Here is a 23,066-nt window from a genome sequence, read left to right as displayed (position 1 = left end):
TGCCCTGGAGATTGCAACATGCATCCTTGTCATACTGTATGTAGTTAAAGAGAAATTATGTTTACCACTTCTCTAGCAATGCTAGATATAAAAATACCTTCATTTCATTTATCCCTTTCTATCTTTTACATTATTTTTGTCATGCATTTAAATTCTACGTCTATGCTAAATCCCACAAGACTATTTTTTTATGGTAAATAAGATGTCATATGTATCTACATATTTACCCTTGTTGTCATTCTTTCTATCTTACATTTTTGTGTATTTGCACCTGGACTAATTTTTACTCTGCCTGAAGACTTACCCTTTGTCCTTCTTTTAACGCAAATGTACTGGCAGCTAACTCTCTGGGTTTCCATAGTTTATTCAGATTCCCTTAGTTTTAACGTCACATCGTTTTTCTGTCCAGGATTCCATTCAGGATCCCACATTACATTTCATCATCATGTCTCTGTAGGCTCCTCCTGGCTGTGACAATTTCTCAGACTTTCCTTGCTTTTGGCGACCTTGACAGTTTTGAGGAGTACTGCTCAGATATTTTGTAGAATGTACCTCTATCGGGATTTGTCTGATATTTTTCTCTTGATTAGACTGGAGCAATGCTTTGGGGAGGAAGACCACAGAGACCACAATGCTTTGGGGAGGAAGACCACAGAGATGCCCTTCTCATCACATCACATCAGGCAGAGGCTGTCAACATGACTTATACTGTTGATGTTGACCTCGATCACCTGGCTGAGGGGTGTTTGTCAGGCTTCTCCTCTATAAACTTAATTTTTTTTTTCCTCTTTCTCTTTTTCCATACTGCACTCTTTGGAAAAAAAAGTCACTATGTACAGCCCACAGTTAAGGAGTGGGGAATTATTATGCTCCACCTCTTTAAGGGCAGAATATCTACATAAATTATTTGGAATTCTTCTGCAAGGGAGACTTGTCTCTTCTCTCCCATTTATGAATTTATTCAATTATTTCTTTATATCAGTATGGACTCATGCCTCATTTTCCTTCAAATGTCTATATGATCCTCAATAATGTATTCGTTTTCACTCCTGATATTGGTGATTTTTAATCTTTTCTCTTTGCTCCTTGAATAGTCTAACTAGAGACATCACTTTTATTGCTCTGTTTATCAAATAAGCTGTGGTTTCATTGATTATTTTATATTGTTTGTCCATGTTTTAGTTCATTGTTTTCTGCTCTTATCTTTATTATTTCTTTTTTTTTAACATCTTTATTGGAGTATAATTGCTTTACAATGGTGTGTTAGTTTCTGCTGTATAACAAAGTGAATCAGCTATACATATACATATATCCCCATATCTCCTCCCTCTTGCATCTCCCTCCCACCCTCCCTATCCCACCCCTCTAGGTGGTCACAAAGCACCGAGCTGATCTCCCTGTGCTATGCGACTGCTTCCCACTAGCTATCTATTTTACATTTGGTAGTGTATATGTGTCCATGCCACTCTCTCATTTCGTCCCAGCTTACCCTTCCTCCTCCCCGTGTCCTCAAGTCCATTCTCTACCTCTGTGTCTTTATTCCTGTCCTGCCCCTAGGTTCATCAGAACCATTTTTTTGTTTTTTTTAGATTCCATATATATGTATTAGCATACAGTATTTGTTTTTCTCTTTTTGACTTACTTCACTCTGTATGACAGACTCTGGGTCCATCCACCTCACTGCAAATAACTGAATTTCATTTCTTTTTATGGCTGAATAATATTCCATTGTATATATGTGCCACATCTTCTTTACCCATTCATCTGTCAGTGGATACTTAAGTTGCTTCCATGTCCTGGCTATTGTAAATAGTGCTGCATTGAACATTGTGTTACATGACTCTTTTTGAATTATGGTTTTCTCAGGGTATATGCCCAGTAGTGGGATTGTTGGGTTGTATGGTAGTTCTATTTTTAGTTTTTTAAGGAACCTCCATACTGTTCTCCATAGTGGCTGTATCCATTTACATTCCCACCAACAATGCAAGAGGGTTCCCTTTTCTCCACACCCTCTCCAGCATATATTGTTTGTAGATTTTTTGATGATGGCATTTCTGACTGGTGTGAGATGATACCTCATTGTAGTTTTGATTTGCCATTCTCTAATGATTAGTGATGTTGAGCATCCTTTCATGTGTTTGTTGGCAATCTGTATATCTTCTTTGGAGAAATGTCTGTTTAGGTCTTCTGCCCATTTTTGGATTGGGTTGTTTGTTTTTTTGTTATTGAGCTGCATGAGCTGCTTGTAAATTTTGGAGATTAAGCCTTTGTCAGTTGCTTCATTTGCAAATATTTTCTCCCATTCTGAGGATTGTCTTTTCGTCTTGTTTATGGTTTCCTTTGATGTGCAAAAGCTTTTAAGTTTCATTAGGTCCCATTTCTTTATTTTTGTTTTTATTTCCATTTCTTTAGGAGGTGGGTCAAAAAGGATCTTGCTGTGTTATATGTGATAGAGTGTTCTGCCTATGTTTTCCTCTAAGAGTTTTATAAAGTGTCTGGTCTTACATTTAGGTCTTTAATCCACTTTGAGCTTATTTTTGTGTATGGTGTTAGGGAGTGTTCTAATTTCATTCTTTTACATGTAGCTGCCCAGTTGTTCCAGCACCACTTATTGAAGAAGCTGTCTTTTCTCCATTGTATATTCTTGCCTCCTTTATCAAAATAAGGTGACCATATGTGCATGGGTTTATCTCTGGGCTTTCTATCCTGTTCCATTGAGCTATATTTCTGTTTTTGTGCCAGTACCATACTGTCTTGATTACTGTAGCTTTGTAGTATAGTCTGAGGTCCAGGAGCCTGATTCCTCAATCTCCGTTTTTCTTTCTCAAGATTGCTTTGGCTATTCGGGGTCTTTTGTCTTTCCATACAAATTGTGAAATTTTTGTTCTAGTTCTGTGAAAAATGCCATTGGTAGTTTGATAGGGATTGCATTGAATCTGTAGATTGCTTTGGGCAGTATAGTCATTTTCACAATGTTGATTCTTCCCATCCAAGAACATGGTACTCCATCTGTTTGTATCACCTTTAATTTCTTTCATCAGTGTCTTATAGTTTTCTGCATACAGGTCTTTTGTCTCCTTAGGTAGGTTTATTCCTAGGTATTTTATTCTTTTTGTTGCAATGGTAAATGGGAGTGTTTCCTTAATTTCTCTTTCAGATTTTTCATCATTATTGTATAGGAATGCAAGAGATTTCTGTGCATTAATTTTGTATCCTGCTACTTTACCAACTTCATTGATTAGCTCTAGTAGTTTTCTGGTAGCATCTTTAGGATTCTCTACGTATAGTATCATGTAATCTGCAAACAGTGACAGTTCTACTTCTTTTCCAATTTGGATTCCTTTTATTTCTTTTTCTTCTCTGATTGCTGTGGCCAAAACTTCCAAAACTATGTTGAATAATAGTAGTGAGAGTGGACAACCTTGTTTTGTTCCTGATCTTAGAGGAAATGCTTTCAGTTTTTCACCATTGAGAATGATGTTTGCTGTGGGTTTGTTGTATATGGCCTTTATTATGTTGAGGTAGTTTTCCTCTACGCCCACTTTCTGGAGGGTTTTTATCATAAATGGGTGTTGAATTTTGTTGAAAGCTTTTTCTGCATCTATTGAGATGATCATATGGTTTTTCTTCTTCAATTTGTTAATATGGTGTATCACATTGATTGATTTGTGTATATTGAAGAATCCTTGCATCCCTGGGATAAATCCCACTTGATCATGGTGTATGATCCTTTTAATGTGTTGTTGGATTCTGTTTGCTAGTATTTTGTTGAGAATTTTTGTATCTGTGTTCATCAGTGATATTGGCCTATAGTTTTCTTTTTTTGTGACATCTTTGTCTGGTTTTGTTATCAGGGTGATGGTGGCCTCGTAGAATGAGTTTGGGAGTGTTCCTCCCTCTGCTATATTTTGGAAGAGTTTGAGAAGGATAGGTGTTAGCTCTTCTCTAAATGTTTGATAGAATTTGCCTGTGAAGCCATCTGGTCCTGGGCTTTTGTTTGTTGGAAGATTTTTAATCACAGTCTCAATTTCAGTGCTCCTGATTGGTCTGTTTATATTTTCTATTTCTTCCTGGTTCAGTCTTGGAAAATTATTTCTTTTCTTCTACTTATTTCCTTCTACTTTTTCTGTAATTTGTCTGACACACAGGGGATCTTCCTTAGAATGTTCACCTTGTGAACCTGGTGGTAAAATCCAGGAAAGTGTGCCCACTTCTGAGACTGGGCCCCCAGGAGTTTCTCATTCTCAAGCTAATCCTCACTCAGCTTCCAGCACTTTGTCAGAATCACCACTCAAGTGTTCCTTCCAGTTTGTGGCCACAGTGGTTTCTGCTCCAGGTAAGCTGATGTTGGCCATGATTCTCTGTGTACATCTGTCCCTCTAGATTTCAAATTTCTCTGATGCTTCTAAGAAAAGCCATTGATTTTTCATTTGTTCAGCTTTTTTCTTGTTGTACGGATGGATGTGATTACTTCAAAGCTCTTTACATGTTGAACCTGAAAGCAGAATTCCACTCTTACTTTGTGAAGATGTTTTAGCTGGGAGTAGCATTTTATGTTGGCAGTTATCTTCTCCCAGCATTTTAAAGATATCACTGCATTGTCTCCTGGCTTCTGTCAGCTCTGCTGTTAAATAAACCACCAGTCTTATTGTTGCTTGTTTGAATGTAGTGTGTCTTTTTTTCTCTAGAACCTTCTGAGATTTTCCCTTTGTCTTTGGATTTCATCCGTTTTAGAAATGTGTCTAAGGGTGCTTGTCTTTGTATGCATCCTGCTGGGGTTTACAGTTCTTCTTGAATCTGTAAGTTGTTGTGTTTAATCAAAAATTTTTGTGAAAAATTCTCAGCCATTATATCTTCTCCTTTTGCTTATGCCCCGTTCTCTCTGGTACTCTTGGATTCCAATTGTGTATGTTAGTCCTGGTCACAATATCCCATGGGTCTCTTTCATTCTTCTATGTATTTTCCACTATTTCTCTCTCAGTGCTTCAGTCCCATTGACCTGTCTTCCAGTTCATTAATCCTCTGTTCTGCTTTTTCCAATCTGTGGTTTTATTCATATAGTTCTTAATTTTAGTATTTTTTTCAGTTCTGGGATGTTCATTTGGTTTAAAATATATTCCATACCTGTGTCTTTACTTCTGTTGTCTCAAAATATTCCTGAATTTTTAAAAACGTATTTATAGCCATTTAAAATCTTTTTCCTGCTAACTCCAGTATAGGGATCACCTGTAGAACTTTTTCTATTGTCTGTTTTTCCCCTTGATTTAGGGTCACATGGTCCCAGCTCTTGGCATGCTGGACAGATTTTCATTGAATGTCAGATATTGTGTTAAGAAAATTGAGAGGCTCTAGATAATGGGTCACCCTTTCCTTTGCTTGTCAGATAGACTGGGGACTGATGCCCTTAATCCAGTTAGGGAATGAATCAATTTGAGGCTGAATTGCAGTTTTTCAAGGCTCCAATTGCCTTTTTTTTTTTTTAAAACTCCTTTTTAGGGTATAGTCATCAAAGTTTTTAACTCAGAGTGTGGGTTATTTTCTGAGCCATCACCCCTGAGAAGTCCTGAACTCCATCTAACCTTAGTTTCCTCAGGACCCAAAAAGGTGACCAAAAAAAAAAATCTCTTCAGCTTTTCTGGTCTTTCTGCCTTGATTCCTCAGTCTTCTGCCCCACATGGCTTCTGAATTCAGCAAGTATCAGGGAAAAACTGGCAGTGTCATCGTTGGTTCTCTGTTTTCCCTTCTTGCCAGGAATCTGACCATTCAAGTCTCTAATTTTGGTCTTTGTGGCCCCATGAGCACCACTTGTGTCTCTATCAGCTGGTAGTGACTGTCTGCCTGGGCCAGCAGCCCCCGTTCTGAGCCCTGGCCCTGCTCCCAGAATGGGTCCATGACCTACTTTTCCTCTGAGTACTGAGGTCCCCCTTTGCTCAGACTTGTGTCCCTTTGAGTCCTGGTTGTCTCAGCAGCTATCTATATGTCAAACAGATGTTTTGCTGTATTTTATCTGGCTTTTCTGTTTTTTCTCAGTAGAAGCAAAGGTCTGCAAGCTGAACACCAGCCCTTCCCTTTTTGATGGGCATTCACTTCTTTTTCTCTTTTATTTTTCCTCTTTTTTTTTTTTTTTTTTTTTTTTTTGCGATACACGGGCCTCTCACCGCTGTGGCCTCTCCCATTGTGGAGCAACAGGCTCCGGACGCGCAGGCTCAGCGGCCATGGCTCACGGGCCCAGCCGCTCCGCGGCATGTGGGATCCTCCCGGACTGGGGCATGAACCCGTGTCCCCTGCATCGGCAGGTGGACTCTCAACCACTGCGCCACCAGGGAAGCCCTATTTTTCCTCTTTAAAGGATTGTTCTTTATGTATCTCTACATACGGATGCTTTCATCTCTATGGAATGGATTCCCAGGTGTAGGTGCTTGGTCTAAGATAATATATTTTTTAATGTTAACACATGTTGTCTGTGTGCTTTTTTAAAAAAAAAGAACTACAGAATTTCATATTTCTAACAGCTGTGTGTGAGAGTATCTTTTTCTCTAACCCCTGTTATATAGCATTATAGCTCTTTTTAATTTTTGCTGGTCTGATAGTTTTAAAATGATACCTCAGTTTAAATTTAATTTGCATTTATTTCCCTGACTACTAGTGAGCGTATGTTTTGTTTCGTTTTTTTGCCATGAGGATTTGTTCTCTTGCAAGTTGCCTATTTACATCCTTTGCCTTCTTGTTAACTTATAAGAGGTTTAGACATCATTATTTATCCCTGTCTTCCTAAGAAGCCCGGGCCTCCCACTTTACCCCCATCCTCTAGATTGTCACCGCGGGGACTTTCTCCCCATATGGCTCTGTATCCCTTAACCTGACCTCAGCCTTTCCCCTCCCAGCTGCCGCAGCTCTTCTCTGACACTGTCCCGTTTGCATCAACTCCAGCCTGGTTCTCTCCCTGGGGCACTGCTTCCCTGCAGCCCTCCCTCCCTCCCTGAGGTGTACATCTACAAGGGCAGTTATCTGTGTCTTTTTTATTCTCTGCCCTGTCCCCAGCCTCTAAAACAGGACCCAGCACAAAACAAGCGTTCAATATTTTTTGAATGAGCCCATCAATTTTGAAGCATTGTAGAACTGTGGTTTAAAATGCCCACTCTGAGCCAGGCTGCCAGGGTTCAAATCCCAGCTCCATTCCTTAACAACTGTGTGACCTTGGGCAAACCTCTCTGTGCCTCAGTTTCCGTATCCCTAAATGGAGATCATTTTAGTAGCTATACCGTAGGATTGTTATAAGGATTAAATGAGCTGATTAAGCTGAGTGTATTAATTTCCTAGGAATTTGTAACAAATTCCCACCAACTGGGTGGTTTAAACAGCAGAGATCTCTTCTCTCACAGTTCTGGAGGCCAGGAGCCTGAAGTCAAGGTGTCAGCAGAGTCCTCCCTGCGACGGTTGCACAGGAGGACTCTTCCTTGCCTGTTCCAGCTTCTGGCGGTTGCTGGCAATCCTTGGCGGCGTTCCTTGGCTTGCTAGCTGCCACCACTCTGCTCTCTGGCCTCTCCCTTCTGCCTCTGTGTCTTCGCCTGATGTTCTCCTCTCCCTGTGTCTGTGTCCAGGTTTCCCTCTTCTTATAGGACTCCAGTCATTGGATCTGGTGCCCCCACCCAATCCAGCGTGACCTCAACTTAACTTGATTACATCTGCAAAGACCTTGTTTTCATGAAAGGTCACATTCCCAGGAACCTGGGTTAAGACTTCAGCATATCTTTTGGGGAGACTCAATCAACTCAGTCCAATATGTGAACCCTTTCGGTAGGGCCTGGCACCAGAGGTCAGGAACTTCGCTCTTTTGTTCGCTCTTGTATTCCTGGTAGCTTGAATAGTGCCTGGCATATCGGTGTCCCTCAATATCTCTTGAGTTAACTAACGATTTATTAACCCTTTGTCTTCTGCACTACAGATATATTTTACAATCTATCATTTGCCTTTTTGTTTTATTATATCTTTTGCCATTAAAATGTTTTAAGATTTTGTACAACCCAATATCTTCTATCCTTTCTTCCTCTTTTCTTTTTTTTTTTAAAAATAAATTCTAGGCTTGAAGTCTTGGTTAATAAAGTTTCATTCTTCTACCCACCCCACGCCCCCCACCCCGCACCCAGCTCTCTGTCATATTTTGCAGATAATCTAGACTTTATTGCAAGAATTTTTACTGCTTTGTTTTTTAAATGTGAATGCTTAATCTGTATGGAATTAATTGTGTAAGATGGGGCTCTTCTATATTTTCCTTTGTCATTTGTGAAATTCTCATTATAGTAGGGTGTACATCTGAAAATTCCCATTTTGTTACACTTATCTATACATCTTTTTCTATATCAATGTAATTTTTTTTTTTTAGTTTAGTAAAGCAGATCTTTCCTTATTTTTCTTCCTTTTTAAATTTTCTTGGCTACTCTCAGGCCAGATTTATATTTTCACATATAAGCTTTATTGCATTACCCCCAAATACATTATTAGGGTCATAATTGGACTTGCATTAAGTTTATATATTGAAAACATATCTGCTTTTGTCATCGAGAAGAGAGAGAGAAAGACGCGCACAGAGCAGAGAGTGGCCGGCTGCTCAGTGGTAGCTTCTCCTGCCGCACTTGACCTTACGCTTGGCTTTGGGCCCGTGGTTTGTCTCCACCTGCCCTTTGAACAACAGATGTGATTCCAGGACTTGAGAACAGCCTCCTCTGAAGGAGGACTGGCTTGTCTGCTTTCATCTGCGATCTTCACGATTTGTTACTGAAGTACTGGTTTCATCTGCCCGTGGAATACGCTAAGATTTTACATGTGTGCAAAAGTGCACTAGGTTCTGGGTATTTGCCTCCAAGGTCAGACATGTCTGGTCGATTTGCAGGTCACCCCTGGGATTCCCCTTGACACTGAAGGCTGTCAGGTCACCTTGCCTTTTATTCTCATTTCACAGTTTCTGAAGGCTGCGTTTAGGCTCAGCATTTTGTCATTCTGAGCCATCTAAACACATTTTAGTCTTGTTGTGTTCTACAGGGATAATATATTAAACAAAAACCCACTAAACCAAATCATCATTGTCATTGTTTTGTCATCATCATGCCTGCAGCAAAAAAGAAAAGAAAAACCCTACTGTTTTACAACTTCCTGTTTGTTACCAAACCATCAGTCTGTCTTGAAGGTCCAGAGTTGGGCAGTATGGTTGGAGGACGGATTGTTTTTGGAAATGTGGTTAGCACCATCACCCATGGATTGGGTGGAACTAGATCAGGTGGACTGGATAGATCTAGCCTGTGGATTAGACATTTCTAGATTTGGGGGAGTGGTTGGATTGTGGTCATGGTATCTTTCTAGAGGTCACAGCATTGCCAACAAACTTACAGAATCCCATAGACTCAAAGAGCTGGAAAGGAGCTCAGAGCTCATGCACCTACCATCCATCACTGTCTCTTCATTATCCTCCCTCTCCGTTGTTCACCACCTCAGGGGATGCTTCCCTTACCCAGTGATGTTGGACACGGAGTGTGGCAGATGTGACCTGAGCATCAACCTTAAATCTGCTTGTGTGGTCTGGCTTGGCCTTGGGCTCCAGTGATGGGCTATTAGAAGAGCTTGCCCAGGGCAACTGCTGTCCTTTCAGTTTGGTCCCCAGAATGAATGCGTGTGAAACAGGCCTAAACTCGACCTGCAGCCTGAATCAGAAACATCTAGCCATCTTATATCAGCCAAACTGCACTTGACCTGCAGATCCACTAGGGCAAGAATAAATGTTTGTTTTGTTGTCGGCCACCAAATTTTGGATGGTCGTTATGTGATAGCTGACTCAGAGTCTCTGTCCCTGGTGTCGCTCTGTTCCAAACATGTGGTCCACAAAGGCTTGGGGAGCACCCAAACCCGGTCTGAACTGTGTCCTCTGCAGACTGCCGGGCAGCTCATTGGAGTGGGGAGTGATTCACCTCCCAGTGTGTGGCTGTCCATTGCTTGTAGAGTCTGAGCCTCAACTGTGAGTCCAGACTCAGCCACCAGTGCTGGGCTGTTGTCATTGGCTACCAAACATCCCTTGGCAGTACCCCCAGTGGAGTTATTTGAGTGTCTCTGTGCTCAAGCATGTCCTTGGGGACAGGTGCCAGTGACTCTGGGCTTCAGGCTCCTCATCTGTGGGTGACTCTGTAAATGTTGCAACCAATGCGCCAGGCTCCCCCACTGCTGAGACAGGATGACACGTGTTCAAACCTTTGCTCCACTGCTTACAGCTGGGTCTTTCTAGCAAACTGTTGGTTTATTTAGCCTTCCTAAACTTTGGTCTCCTCATTTGTAAGATGGACTTAGTCATATTTCCGTTGAGGAGTTGTTGCGACGTTTAAATGAGATAATGTGTACCGTGGCTGACACCTAGTAGCTCTTCAGTCAAGTTCTCGTTCTCAGTGACACTTGCAAAGCTTCTATTACTTCCGGGAGTCCATGTTCACTGCTCTGAAGTCAGCTCTGGCCCTTGTCATTAGGCCATTAATGCTGGGACTCTGTGCTTGAGATGCTCACCAGCTTTAACTCTCAATTCTGAGCCACTGTCTCCGGAACAGTGCCCCCCCTGCCCCCGGCCACCATCAGTGTTCTCAAGCAAGGGGCTTTTATCTAAGATGCTCCACCTCCTTTGAACATCCATTTCATTCTCCACAGTCCTCCTGTCCCTTAAGAAACAAAAAGGAAATCCCGTTGCTTTAACTGCACTCATAACAGGCAACAGCATCTCAAACTAAATACACTGCGACCTGTGCAGGTGACAGCATCACGTTTGCCTCTCATGTAGGTTTGCATCAGCTTTGAACACTCTGTCTTGCTGGGGCCACATGGACAATCAGATGTGTGTGTCTGAATATTCTAGGAAGCATTTGCTAAAAGAATTTCAACTCTCTATTCAAGTACAAATCTGTTTTGAGAGTTCCGTGTTCTCTTGCAGCCATGGTACTCTCATCCCTAGTACCAGGTTTGCATGTGACCAGATAGTCTTGATTGAATTCTCTGATTATTTCTACATTCTGGACGACTGTGGCAGCTAGTAGTGGGAGAGGACCTGGAAGAGCAGGAATCACTGGGATGGGGGATGGAGGGTGGAGAGATGGAGTAAGTCTGAAATTCTTGAGAAGACTTTTTTTGCCTGTTTCATTTTGACTATGAATGGGTATGTGAAGAAATACAAGTAATATTACTTATTAAAAAGAAAGCCCAGAACTCTCTTTGGTTTTATCACAAATAACTTAGGTTAGAGAATCTCCAGGTAGGGAGGAATGGCTAAGAAAGCCGTCTCCAGATTTTGTGCACGTGAATTCTACCTTCTCCTTGGGCCGTGTCCCTTAAACCTCTGGCTTGTGTATAAACATGAGTCTTTTCCTTGGTTCCCCTTAACCGAAGCAGACTGACATTTTCAAAAGAGAATGTTACTAAATATAGTATTAAGGGGAGAACAATAAAGATATCATGGCTGATCCAGCACCAAAGCAGTGAAATACCCGAGTGTGAAGCATCCGTAGGTCAGGTCTCAAGAACAAGTTCAACTTCACAGTTCCTCGCCCGACTCCTTTCCTCCTGCTTCCTTTTGTGCGTCTCACAGGACAACGTCTTCTTGTCCTGCCTCGGGGTGTTCTTGATAGTCTAACTACTTCCTGGCCAAGGCTGGATGACCACTTTGCACGCTTATCTGCCTCGCGTGGACTTTCTCACATCAGACTCAAGATTCATCCTCATGCCGTAGGAGTTGGGCGAGTGTCCAGGGTTCCCTTACACTGGCGTCCCCCCTCTTCTTCTCGTTTAGCATTTGTTGAGCATCTACTGGGTACTCTTGGGGTACAGAGGTGAAAAAGAAGTGCTGCTAATTTCTCTATCCACCGGCAGTTTGTCAGGTGCTTGCCACGTGGTAGGTCCCATATGAGCAACTGTTTATGATAGAAGCAAGCAGAGGGGCCGTGGACGCTCAAAAAAGAGTTTTGTCTCTAAGGACTGGGAAGGCTTTCCCTGAGCTGGTGACAGCTGTGATTTAAGGACGCGCTTGCTACAGCATGCAAGCAAGCGTTACAAGGAGTTCTGCTTCCTGTGTGGCTGAATAAGCTCCTACCAGACCAACTTTCCCAGAAACGTCAACTATAAACACTGGGCGATGTGAAACAAGTTAGTAAATAAATAATCAAGTACCTGAAGGCTGTGGAGGATGAAGCTAAGCAAACAGATTCCAGAGAGGAGTCAAATCTTGGAAGTGGGAAGAGCATGGGGAAATGTTCCCATGGAAACGGGAATAGCATGGGGGAGTATTCCCATGGAAACGGGAATAGCATGGGGAATGTTCCCATGGAAACAGGAATAGCATGGGGAAATGTTGCCATGTTTTTCAGCTTTTCACCTGAGTGAAGGCTAAAGTTGGTGCCGCATAAGGTAGATAAAACACTGATAGGAAACCAGCAGTCTTTCCAGCCTGAAGAACCAGAGAGCAGAGAGAGATTCGAGTGACTAAGGCCATTGGGAAGTAAAGGGGGATTTCTGTAAAGGACAGAGCCAGAGAGTGGATGCTCCAAATTCTGTTTATAAATTCTGCCCAGATCTCTGGCTGACCCTGAATGAAACAAGAGTGGGGCAGACTGAAAGGAGCCTGCCTAAGGATAAAAGAACCAAACTGAGATTTAAACCGCTGCCCAGCAGACAGAATCCAACCAAGTCTACTGCCTACTCAAACAAATAAACAAAATGTAACAGAACCCAGAATCTCCACACCATAACATTCATAACGTCCAAGATACTATCCAAATGTATCAACATATGGAGAAATAGGAAAACGTGACCTTTCTCAAGAGAAAAGACTCTAAGATGATCCAGATGTTAGAATTAGCACTCGAAGTCTTTAAAGTAACTATTATAACTATGCTCAGTGATGCAAAAGAAAGTATACTCATAATGAATGATAATATAGGAAATCTCAGCAGAGAAATAGAATTTTTGAAAAAAAACCAAATGGAAATTCTAGAACTGAAGAAAAAAAGAATATCCTAAATAAAAATTCACCAGAAGGGCTGAACCACAGAATGGAGATGACAAAAGGAAGAGTCAGTGAGCTTGAAGATAGATCAACAGAAGTTACACAAACTGAAGAAGAGAAAGGAAAAGGTAAAAAAACACAATAGAACAGTTGCCTCAGGGACATGTGGAACAACATCAAAGGTCTAGCATAGGTATAATTGGAGTCACAGAAGGAAAGGAAGACCAGGGAAGAAGACATATGTGAAGAAATAATGGCTGAAATTTCCCAATTTTTGGTGAAACCTTTACATGTATAAATTTGAGAAACGCAGAAAACCCACAGTTGGATAAATACAAAGAAAAGTCATAGATAAACTGAAAACCAAAATCAAAGAGAGAAATCTTAAAGCAGCATGTGAATAATGACACATTAAAAGGGGAAAAATTATTTGAATTACCATCACCTTATCAGAGACGATGGAGGCCAGAGGACAGTGGGACAGAAACTTTACCATCCTGAAAGGAAAGCAGAAACAAAAACAGACAAAAACCCCTCACATCCAGCAAAAGTCTCCTTTAAGAATAAAGGTGAAATAAAGATGTTTTCAGATTAAAAGAAAACATAGATAAGTCCTTGCAAACAGATCTTCACTATAAGATATGCTAAAGGAAGGAAAGGAATTTGATACTAGATGGAGACTCAGATGATCCTGAAGGAATAAAGGACATTGGAAATGGTAAATATCCAATTAAATATAAAAGGTTATTTTCTTCTTAATTAAAATGCATTTAAGGGCTTCCCTCGTGGTGCAGTGGTTGAGTCCACCTGCCAATGCAGGGGACACGGGTTCGAGCCCTGGTCCGGGAAGATCCCACATGCCGTGGAGCAACTAAGCCCGTGTGCCACAACTACTGAGCCTGCGCTCTAGAACCTGCGAGTCACAACTACTGAGCCCGCGTGCTGCAACTACTGAAACCCGTGCGCCTAGAGCCCGTACTCCGCAACAAGAGAAACCATTGCAATGAGAAGCCCGTGCACTGCCACGAAGAGTAGTCCCCACTCACCACAACTAGAGGGAGCCCGCGTGCAGCAACAAAGACCCAACGCAACCAAAAATTAATTAGTTAATTAATTAATTTAAAAAAGTGCATGTGAGTGCTTAAAGCGACCATTTTAACATTGTCTTGTGGGGTTTAGAATATATGTAGGTGTCAAAAAACCTACAATTACAGCTTAAAGGACAGGGGCAGGGTACGAATCTACATGGTTGCAAGGTTCCTACATTTCAGGTGACGTGGTTCAGTATTACTAAATAGACTGTTAAAAGTTAAGGGTGTGTGTTATACTCCCTAGATAAACCACCACAAAAATGATGTCAGAGGCATAGCAAACAAGTATTACTCACATAGAGACTGGTGGATATATCCCCAAAGCACGAGGTGCTTTGCAGGAGCTGGACTTGGAAAGACTGAATCACTCACTCAACTTCCAGTTACTGGGCACCTACTGGGGAGCACCTGCCTCCACCGAGAGAGCCCAGCAACAACTCCGTGAAATGGTGTGGCCTAATGTGGAAGAATCAGTCTGCGATCTAAGTGATGTCCCGGGAATGGTGGAAGTGACAGTTTGGTGAATCAGAATATGCCAGGTCACAGTTTGTTATTCTTTGAGGATCTTTCTTAGGGAAATGCCTCCTAGAAAAGACCAAAGGACAAAACTTGAATGGTTAAACACTTGAAAATCTATTTTATAAATGTTGCAGTTTCACCTTACATTGTATTGTAAATTGCCTCCAAGGTTGTGATAAGTGTAGCTGATTCGCTGCCCTTTTCATCCTAGGAATGAGTGGTGCGAGGTGGGGGCAGGAGGCACACTGATGTATGTGACATGCTTAGTGCCTGTCTGGGGACTGCGCGCCTGGGCACTGTATCCTTGGTGGTGCTCTGTGCCCACAGGGGATGGCACGCCTGCAACCTCCGGACAGGCTGCCTAAGGCATGCCCAGCCTCCCCCGTGCTTCTCAGCGCTCCCTCCAGGCTGTGAAACATTTGCCTACAGACATTTTCTTACTATTTATTACATATGTTTTTATGAAAGGACTGAGCAGGAGGAATTTGCAATGAATAATTCATGTATAATTGTTTTCAAAATATAAAGTAATTTTTCAAAGAAAGCCACCGATCTATCCGTTTCAGAGCCCCACTGCTGCTTGGGTGCCTGTGCGTGGGCCACGGCAGTCTGCCTGAAGGCTTTTGCTCCATCCCGAGCTGGGACAGGCTCCTGCACAGAGCGGGACGGGCTGGCTGTGTTTGCAGATGGCGCAGAGCCTCCAGAATTCCCAGCCACGCACTCCTGCCCAGGTCCCCAGGCGGGCCCCTGGGGCAGCCTTGGAATCCAGCGCCGCTCCCCACCTCCACCGAGCCCCCTGCAGCACCGCAGCACCTGCATCGCCCTCCCTTTTGCTCAGCTTCCAATCCCGCACTGAGCGCATCCTGCAGCTTGTTTGCTTCACCACACATACAAGACAAGCCAAGGCCAGTGCCCGACCGACTGGGCGGGCAAGACAGTGAGCTGCTGTCACATTCAGCTCATTACTGACATAGGTGGCCAGGAGTGCCAGCTCCCTGGTCCGAGCCCACACGCCAGAAATGGCGGCACCAAAGCAGGGGTTGATGGCTCTACTGCTGCTGTGGGTACCCTGTTGCTGCTAAGTAGGTTTATATTCTGCAGACCTAGTCTGCGGAGGCCGGGGCACAAGGCTCCACCTGTCCTGTCAGACCCCAGGGAGCAGAGGAGAAACTGTCTCCTGACAGCTTCCCAGAAGTTTCTCCTCTGCTCCCGGGGCATAAGGGAACGTGGGAGGTGGCCTCATAGCCACTTCTTAGAGGCCTCCCACCCACTGGTGTCCCAAGGGCATCTCAAGGTGTTCTGTCGAGACCCAGATTAGCCTTTGCCTGTGTGGCCTGTTCAGATACATGTGAGTGCCAGCGCGCCATGGAGGAGCACCTCCCCCACTTCCTACGGTCATTTCCTATCCATTTCCGCCTGCCCTGTTCTTTGCCTGGGCCCCAGTGACCTTATTCCAACAGTGGAGTTCATCATAGGGGTTAAGAGGAACTGGGTTGGAACCCCAGGTCTGTCACTTTCTAATCATGTGACTGGGGCAGCTCTCATAGCCTCAGTTTCCACATCTTTAAAATGGAGTTAGTAAGAGTGCTTTTCTCATGGCTTATGACAAGGATTAAATGAGACGTTAATAGCTGTAAAGATCTCAGCACAATGTCTGGCATGTAATAGGCATAGGCACTGCTGCATGATGATGATGATGATGGTAATGGTGGTGATGATGATGGTGATGGCGGTGATGATGGTGATGGTGATGATGGTTATGATGGTGATGGTGATGGTGGTGATGATGGTGATGATGGTGATGGTTGGTGATGATGGTGATGATGATGATGATGGTAATGGCGGTGATGATGGTTATGGTGATGATGGTGATGGGGTGGTGATGATGGTGGTGATGATGATGGGGTGGTGATGATGATGATGTGATGGTGATGATGGTAATGATGGTGGTGATGGTGATGATGGTGGTGATGACGAAGGTGGTGATGATGATGATGGTGATGATGGTGATGGTGGTGATGATGATGATGGTGATGGCAGTGATGATGATGATGTTGATGATGGTTATGATGGTGGTGATGATGGTGGTGGTGATGATGATGGTGGTGGTGGTGATGATGATGGTGGTGGTGGTGAGGATGGTGATGACGGTTGGTGATGATGGTGGTGGTGGTGGTGATGGGTACTATCTCATCCCATTCTCCTGCTCCCTTTCCCCTGTTCAGCTTCCTGCACAGAATGCAGTCAGTGTGGTGCTAACCCCGCTATTCCTCTGCTGTCTAACTTACTCTGGCTCCCTGTGCCATCACAACCCCTGATCATCCCCGTGTTAATGGCTGATCTGTGTGTTCCCCAACACTCAGGCACAGCCTTTCTTCTAACCCATCTCCAGACTTGGCTGTCCCACACAGCTTTCTTGCATCTGTCTTGGGAGAATCCAGTCTTCCTGGGTGTCTTTGACCCTTAGATGCATGGACACATTTTGAATTGTGATTCAGTATCCTTTTCTGGACGGAAAGCCATGTTTTCTCATTTAAATCGTGAATACCGTGAGAACAGCAGGGGTGCTGTCTTTGGTCCCACCTCTCTTCCCCTCAGCATCCCTTCCGGGAGGTTCACCTCCAGGCAGGCAGCTCTGCCCAGGTTGTTGACTAACTGACTGCTGGCAAAGGGATGCCAGCATCACGTGCCCTTCAAACAGCCCACCTCATCAGTTTCTCCTAGGAAGGTGTCGTCTCCTGGGAAGAGTCATCTAGATGATTCTACTTCAGTTTGCAATGTAGGGAAGTGTGTTTCCTCAGTTGCTTCCCACCCCCTGCCCACCAGGGGTGTGAATTTTCTATTCACACAAAGTAGAAACCGTTGATAAAAAGTAGGTTATGTGGGGCTTCCCTGGTGGCGCAGTGGTCGGGAGTCCGCCTGCCGATGCAGGGAGCGCGGGTTCGTGCCCCGGTCCGTGAAGATCCCACATGCCGCGGAGCGGCTGGGCCCGTGAGCCATGGCCGCTGGGCCTGCGTGTCCGGAGCCTGTGCTCTGCAACGGGAGAGGCCACAACAGTGAGAGGCCGCGTACCGCAAAAAAAAAAAAAAAAAGTAGGTTATGTGCACTGGAATGAAGGGATCACGGATAACTTTCAGTGAGTGGATCACACCAGGAGAGGAAAAAAGGGGTGTCCATGGATCCCCCTGCAAAAAAACATAGTAACTTACTGTTTAAACTGTGGACCATCATGAGACTTCGATCAAAATTCTAGTTTTCCCTCCTCAAGCCGCCTTGCTTTATCTTGTTCATGTTTCCGAGGATATATGTGAATATAAATCTCACTTATGAGCCTTGAAAGCCACTGCTGTCACAGCAAGCGTGAATCTGAAGACCTGGACGGCGTGGCCAGGGAAAAGGTCTGCAGCGATGCTTGCGGCCCCGAGTGCCTGCCGTGCCGACCGACCAAAGCCAGGCCGGCCACCCGCCCGTCTCTTTGTTCACTCATTCACTCAACAGACAAGCCTGGCACTGGGCCCCAACCCCAGGACACTGGGCCTCGCCCGCAGGGAGGCCTTGGGTGGAGGCAGACAAGTAACAGTCACAGGCTGGAGCACAGGGGCCATGGTGGTGAGCCTGCCGCAGGCCTGGAGGGGCTCGGCTGGCAGGGACCCCGGGACCACCTAACGGCCTCTCCCCTCGCTTGTCTTCCTTGTCAGGTCCTGGAAGATAACGGAATGCCGATGGATGACGATCAGTATGCTCTGCTAACTGCAAAATTAGGATATAAGAAAGAAGGGATGAGTTATCTTGATTTTGCAACAGGATTTGAAGGTAGCTGATGGCCAAGTGCAAACCTGTCTCCCACCCGTGGCCCTGCCGGTCTTTCCGAGTAGTGCCACTAGGCTGCTGGGGTTGAAGTAGTGTGAGCTAAGATGTTGAAACGGTGTGTGAGTCCTAAGACTGAAACAGACATTTTAAAAAAACTTTTTCTTTGTGTTTTGGCCTTTTTTTTTTTCACTCAGCCGCACCGTGAGTGCAGAATTTTGTCGGACAGAGCCTTCTGCAAATAGTAGGAGCCCAAATGGTTTCTACAGTTTACTCCCAAGCCCGTGCTTCTCCAGTCACACCTCGTGTCCTTTAAGGTTCTCCTCCTGAGCATAGATGCTGGTCATCTGTGATTAGTGACACCCACGCACCAGCAAGGCAAATGTTCTTCCTCCCTTTTTGCAGATAAGGGAGCAGAGGCGCTAAAAGATCCAGTGACTCGCCCAGGATCACCCGGCCACCGTCCCTCCCCTCCTGCCCCAGCCCCGTCCCGGACCCACATGGTTGTCAGGAGATTGCTGGGCACCGTGGAGTCCGGGCTGGAGGCGGGGCCTCCCGTTCGCCACCTGCTCTGTAATCTGCTCTCCCGGCCGCACGCCAGGCAGGCGGATGACCAGCACCCAGCCTCCCGCTTCCTGGCTCTGTCGTCTCTCCCCTCCCTTGTCTCCACTCTTACTGAAGTTTAGGTAGACAAATAAGCCCTCTGGAAAGGCTGCAGAAATCACACATACATATGCATGACTCCATGGATATATCAATGCACTGCAGGCTGGATGGGGCGGAACCCGGAGCCCTATTTGCATTTTGCCGTCTTCCCCGGGGTTAGCCTGGGAGATGACTGGACGGTGCGGCGGGCCTCGCTAGAGAAGCTGGCTGCTGGGACTCCTCACCCATCCAACACCACCGCCCCCCCCCCACCGATTTCATTTGACGATCCTAAGGGAGAGAGGTCCCACACCCCCCAAAAAGACAACACGGAAGCCATGGAATTTTAGGATTTTGACACTTTCTTTGACTACGTGTTTTGACTTTCTTGGAGGAACCCCCGTTTATTTTAGCGAGTGCTTCCGATGCCCGGGTGCATCCGAGGCTGAGGTGAGGACATCGGAGCCCAGGGTGAGTGGTCACTCGCTTGAGGTCCCGGGGTGGTGAGCCTGTCACAGAGCGAGCACTGCACTCAGCAGCTTCCTCCCTACCCTCCTTCCCCCTCTCTGCCCTCCATCAGTCCCCCCAACATATGGCCAGATGCTGAGGGTGGGGGAAGATGGCGGCTCCAGGCCGTTGGGGGGTTGGGGGTGGACACGGCAGAGGGGATCAAGCAGCGGGGTGGGGTGGGGGGGGCGTGTTCTCTGCCAGGCATAGCGAAGCCCAGGGAGGCCACTCCAGGCCCAGGTGGGGGTGAGGCAGAGGCCAGGTTCTGGGCTGGACTCAAGGATGCTCACAAGCTCCAGACGCCCTGCCCGCTGCCCATCCTGCAGACCACATGGGGGGCAGGGGGGCTGTGGGTGCGACATGTGCAGAGATTCACGTCCAAAACCAAGTCCCAGGTTGTAGCCTGGCTTTAGACAAGGCCACACTCAAAGTGTCACAGCCTGATGGAAATGGGTTGGTTTTGAGGTGGAGGTTACACCTCCTTCCTCCGTTTTAAGAGAGAGGGAGGGCCTAATGCAGTAATCAGCCAGCTGGGTTCTGGAACCCGAGGGGCCTGGCTTAGCTGTGAAGTCTGTGAGCCCCGTGACCTTGGGGAGGGGAGCCTCCATGTCCTTATCTGGAGAATGGGCATAAGAATAGGTTTCCCTGTGTGTAAACTGGGCTCAAGAAGAGACTACCTCTTAGGGTTGTTGAAAAGACCAGGACTTGTCCAGAGACCTCTAGCACAGAGGAGGTCAGGACCTGCCTCATGACTGAATTACACTTTCCTGTGTTTAGGACCTGATTCTAGGAAACAGAACAGGCAGGAATCCTCATTCTCTGCCTCTGGGAATGGAGAGATGGGCAAGATGTGGTCCCTGCCCTGGAGGACGGACAGAGGAGCCAGACAGGAAACGTGCTGGGCAGGAGCATGGCCCTGGTGGTCTGGAGAACAGGTTCTTCTCGTGGTGACGGGGACATGTCTAAGATCATAAGAGAGTTCATGCTAGGTTCAGTCCGCGGGGTTGTAGTACTGTATAGTGGACCGAAGAAGTCAAGTGTTGACATAGAAATAAAGAGCCTTGCTCGCCACTAAGGGAAGTCCCCTGATTGATGTCGTTGTTTCAGATCCTAAGATGAACGGGCCAGAAGTGAGTTCATCTCAGACTCCAGTTCTTTCCAAAGGGAACTTGGACGGCTACTTTATAACTGCTGAAGAGTGCCTGAGACAGTTCCCCCGGAGACTGAAGGAATCCTTCCAGGTAAATCATGACCTCTCTGCCGCTTGGCTTCTCCAGACACCCCTCCTACCCTCTCCTCGCTCGCAGCCATTCAGCTGCAGTAGCGGGTGTGAGCCCTGCGGCCCCAGCACGTCCTGCTCGTCGGGACACAGAGCGCTCCGTCCGCAGACTCGGGCTTGCCTTTTCTCCCCTTCCCGGGACAGGGCTTAACTCTGCGATGCCCTCCCCTCCCCGAGGCCCTTCCCTGCTGACACTTTGCTGGGTCTGCCTTCTGCCCCTCAAAGGCCTTGGAGAAGTAAGGAGACCCTCCTCACAAGACAGGGAGGGGTGGGAAGGGGCATAACAACCCAAATTACAGTGAATTCAGGATGCTTTCAGGCATTCCATCCACTCTACTCCTGCACTCACCAAACAAGCATTGTGCACTTACATGTCATAAGCTGGACTCTCGGCTAAAAGCTAGGGCTGAAATATGGGAGCCCTGTCCAGGGAGCTCAGTCCAGCCCAAGACACAGATGGTCAACAGACAATTCGACACATCATGATTGGCTGCCGTAGAGGGACCGGTACTGTGCTATGGGAGCACAGGGGAAAAAACCCATTAAGGAGGGCTTCCTGGAGGAGTGACCCCTGAACCAAATCTTAAACCCTCAGCATGTGCTGGCCAGAAAAAGAAGGGAGTGAAAAACAGAAGAGTGGGCTTGCTTAAGGCGGGTGGCAGACAGGTCATGTGCTTTAGGGAAAAGCTCCCAGGGCTGTGTGACCGAGGCGTGGTTTGCGTGCAGAAGCTGTAATGGATAAGACAGGAGAAAGAGCAGCCATTCAAACACAGAGGCAGGAATGACCTCAAATGTTTTTGTGTTGAGAAGTAAAAGAGGGTCATTAAAGTGGGAAGGAAAATTGATAAATCGACCACATTAGCTACGAAACGGGGCAGAGGGCACGAGGGAGTTAGAATGTGTCCTCGCCAGGGTGTGGAGACCCCAGGGTGTGCAGGGGCAAGCACCTCAGTAGCTGAAAATCCAGTGAGCCCAGGGGAGGAGAGGTGGGGAGCACCCTATGGGTGGAGCCAGCCCCCAGGGGCAGGGCATCCAGAGTTTGCTGTGCTTGAAACATCTTCCCCGCGTGGACTGCCAATTGGAGATTCATTTTGGTTATTACTGAGCTCCCATTTTAAAATATATACTTACGATGACTGTCTAGCTTGGATTTGCGGCATGGTTCTGACTTTGACTATTCGGTCCAACCATCAGACTGTACGTCCTAATTCTTGGTTTGAAAACATATGGTCACCGTAAGCAGATAGGGGGAGGGTTAGTCCTCATTATTTCATCCAATGTGATGCCCAGCAGAGAAGGGCACGGAGCAGGTGGGGGTCATTTACGGGGTGGAGAGCCTGGCGGGAGGGAGAGAGGGCAGAAGGGGAAGCAGAGGCACGGGGGCAGCAGCCCCTCCGTGCTGGTTAGCAGGGCCGGGTGGCCATCGCCCGCTGCTGCCTTTGTCCTGCGGCCTCACCCATGGCAGCCCAGGCCCCTTGCTCTGGCCCCTCCTCGCCTGTCTCCTCCCAACTCTCCTTTCCCCTGGGGACGCGGGGAGGCCAAGCTCCCTGCTGGCGCCACCGCCTTGCTACGTTAATTATCAGTGTAGCTTGGTTACGGCACTCAGATGGCCCGTATTTCCTAAGATGGTCTTTATTTTAAATAGTTAACTAAAAACGTTCACCAACACCCACCCATCCTGCAAAGAACTTATAACCTAGTAGATAAGACAAAGACGTGAACCCCTAATTGCCAGGGTTTGCGTGATACAGACTCGGGTGCTGGTTATATCCAGGTTCCCTGGGGGGCTGCTCGTTGCCCTCACGTGTATATGTAAACGGGACAAGGAGTGTGTCTATTTTTTTTTAATAAATTTATTCATTTTATTTATTTATTATTTTTGGCTGCGTTGGGTCTTCGTTGCTGCGCGCGGGCTTTCTCTAGTTGCAGAGAGCGGGGGCTACTCTTCATTGCGGCGCACGGGCTTCTCATTGCGGTGGCTTCTCTTGTTGCAAAGCATGGGCTCTAGGCGCGCGGGCTTCAGTCGTTGTGGCACTCGGGCTCTAGAGCGCAGGCTCAGTAGTTGAGGTGCACGGGCTTAATTGCTCTGCGGCATGTGGGATCTTCCCGGAGCAGAGATCAAACCTATGTCCCCTGCACTGGCAGGCAGATTCTTAACCACTGCGACACCAGGGAAGTCCCAAAGACTGTGTAT

General features: G+C 46.1%; 1 protein-coding gene across 1 annotated transcript in view; it reads left to right on the top strand.

Annotated features, from left to right (window-relative positions):
* Nucleotides 1–23,066, top strand: part of EFCAB6 (EF-hand calcium binding domain 6) — a 199,177-nt gene that overhangs the window by 90,564 nt on the left and 85,547 nt on the right. The window contains 2 exon segments of the mRNA XM_060026001.1: nt 18,333–18,447; nt 20,701–20,834. Of these exon segments, the coding sequence (XP_059881984.1) occupies nt 18,333–18,447; nt 20,701–20,834 (249 nt within the window).

This window comes from Delphinus delphis, chromosome 11 (genome assembly GCF_949987515.2).
Source record: "Delphinus delphis chromosome 11, mDelDel1.2, whole genome shotgun sequence".
NCBI lineage: Eukaryota > Metazoa > Chordata > Mammalia > Artiodactyla > Delphinidae > Delphinus > Delphinus delphis.
This window is presented reverse-complemented; position numbering and strand designations above follow the sequence as displayed.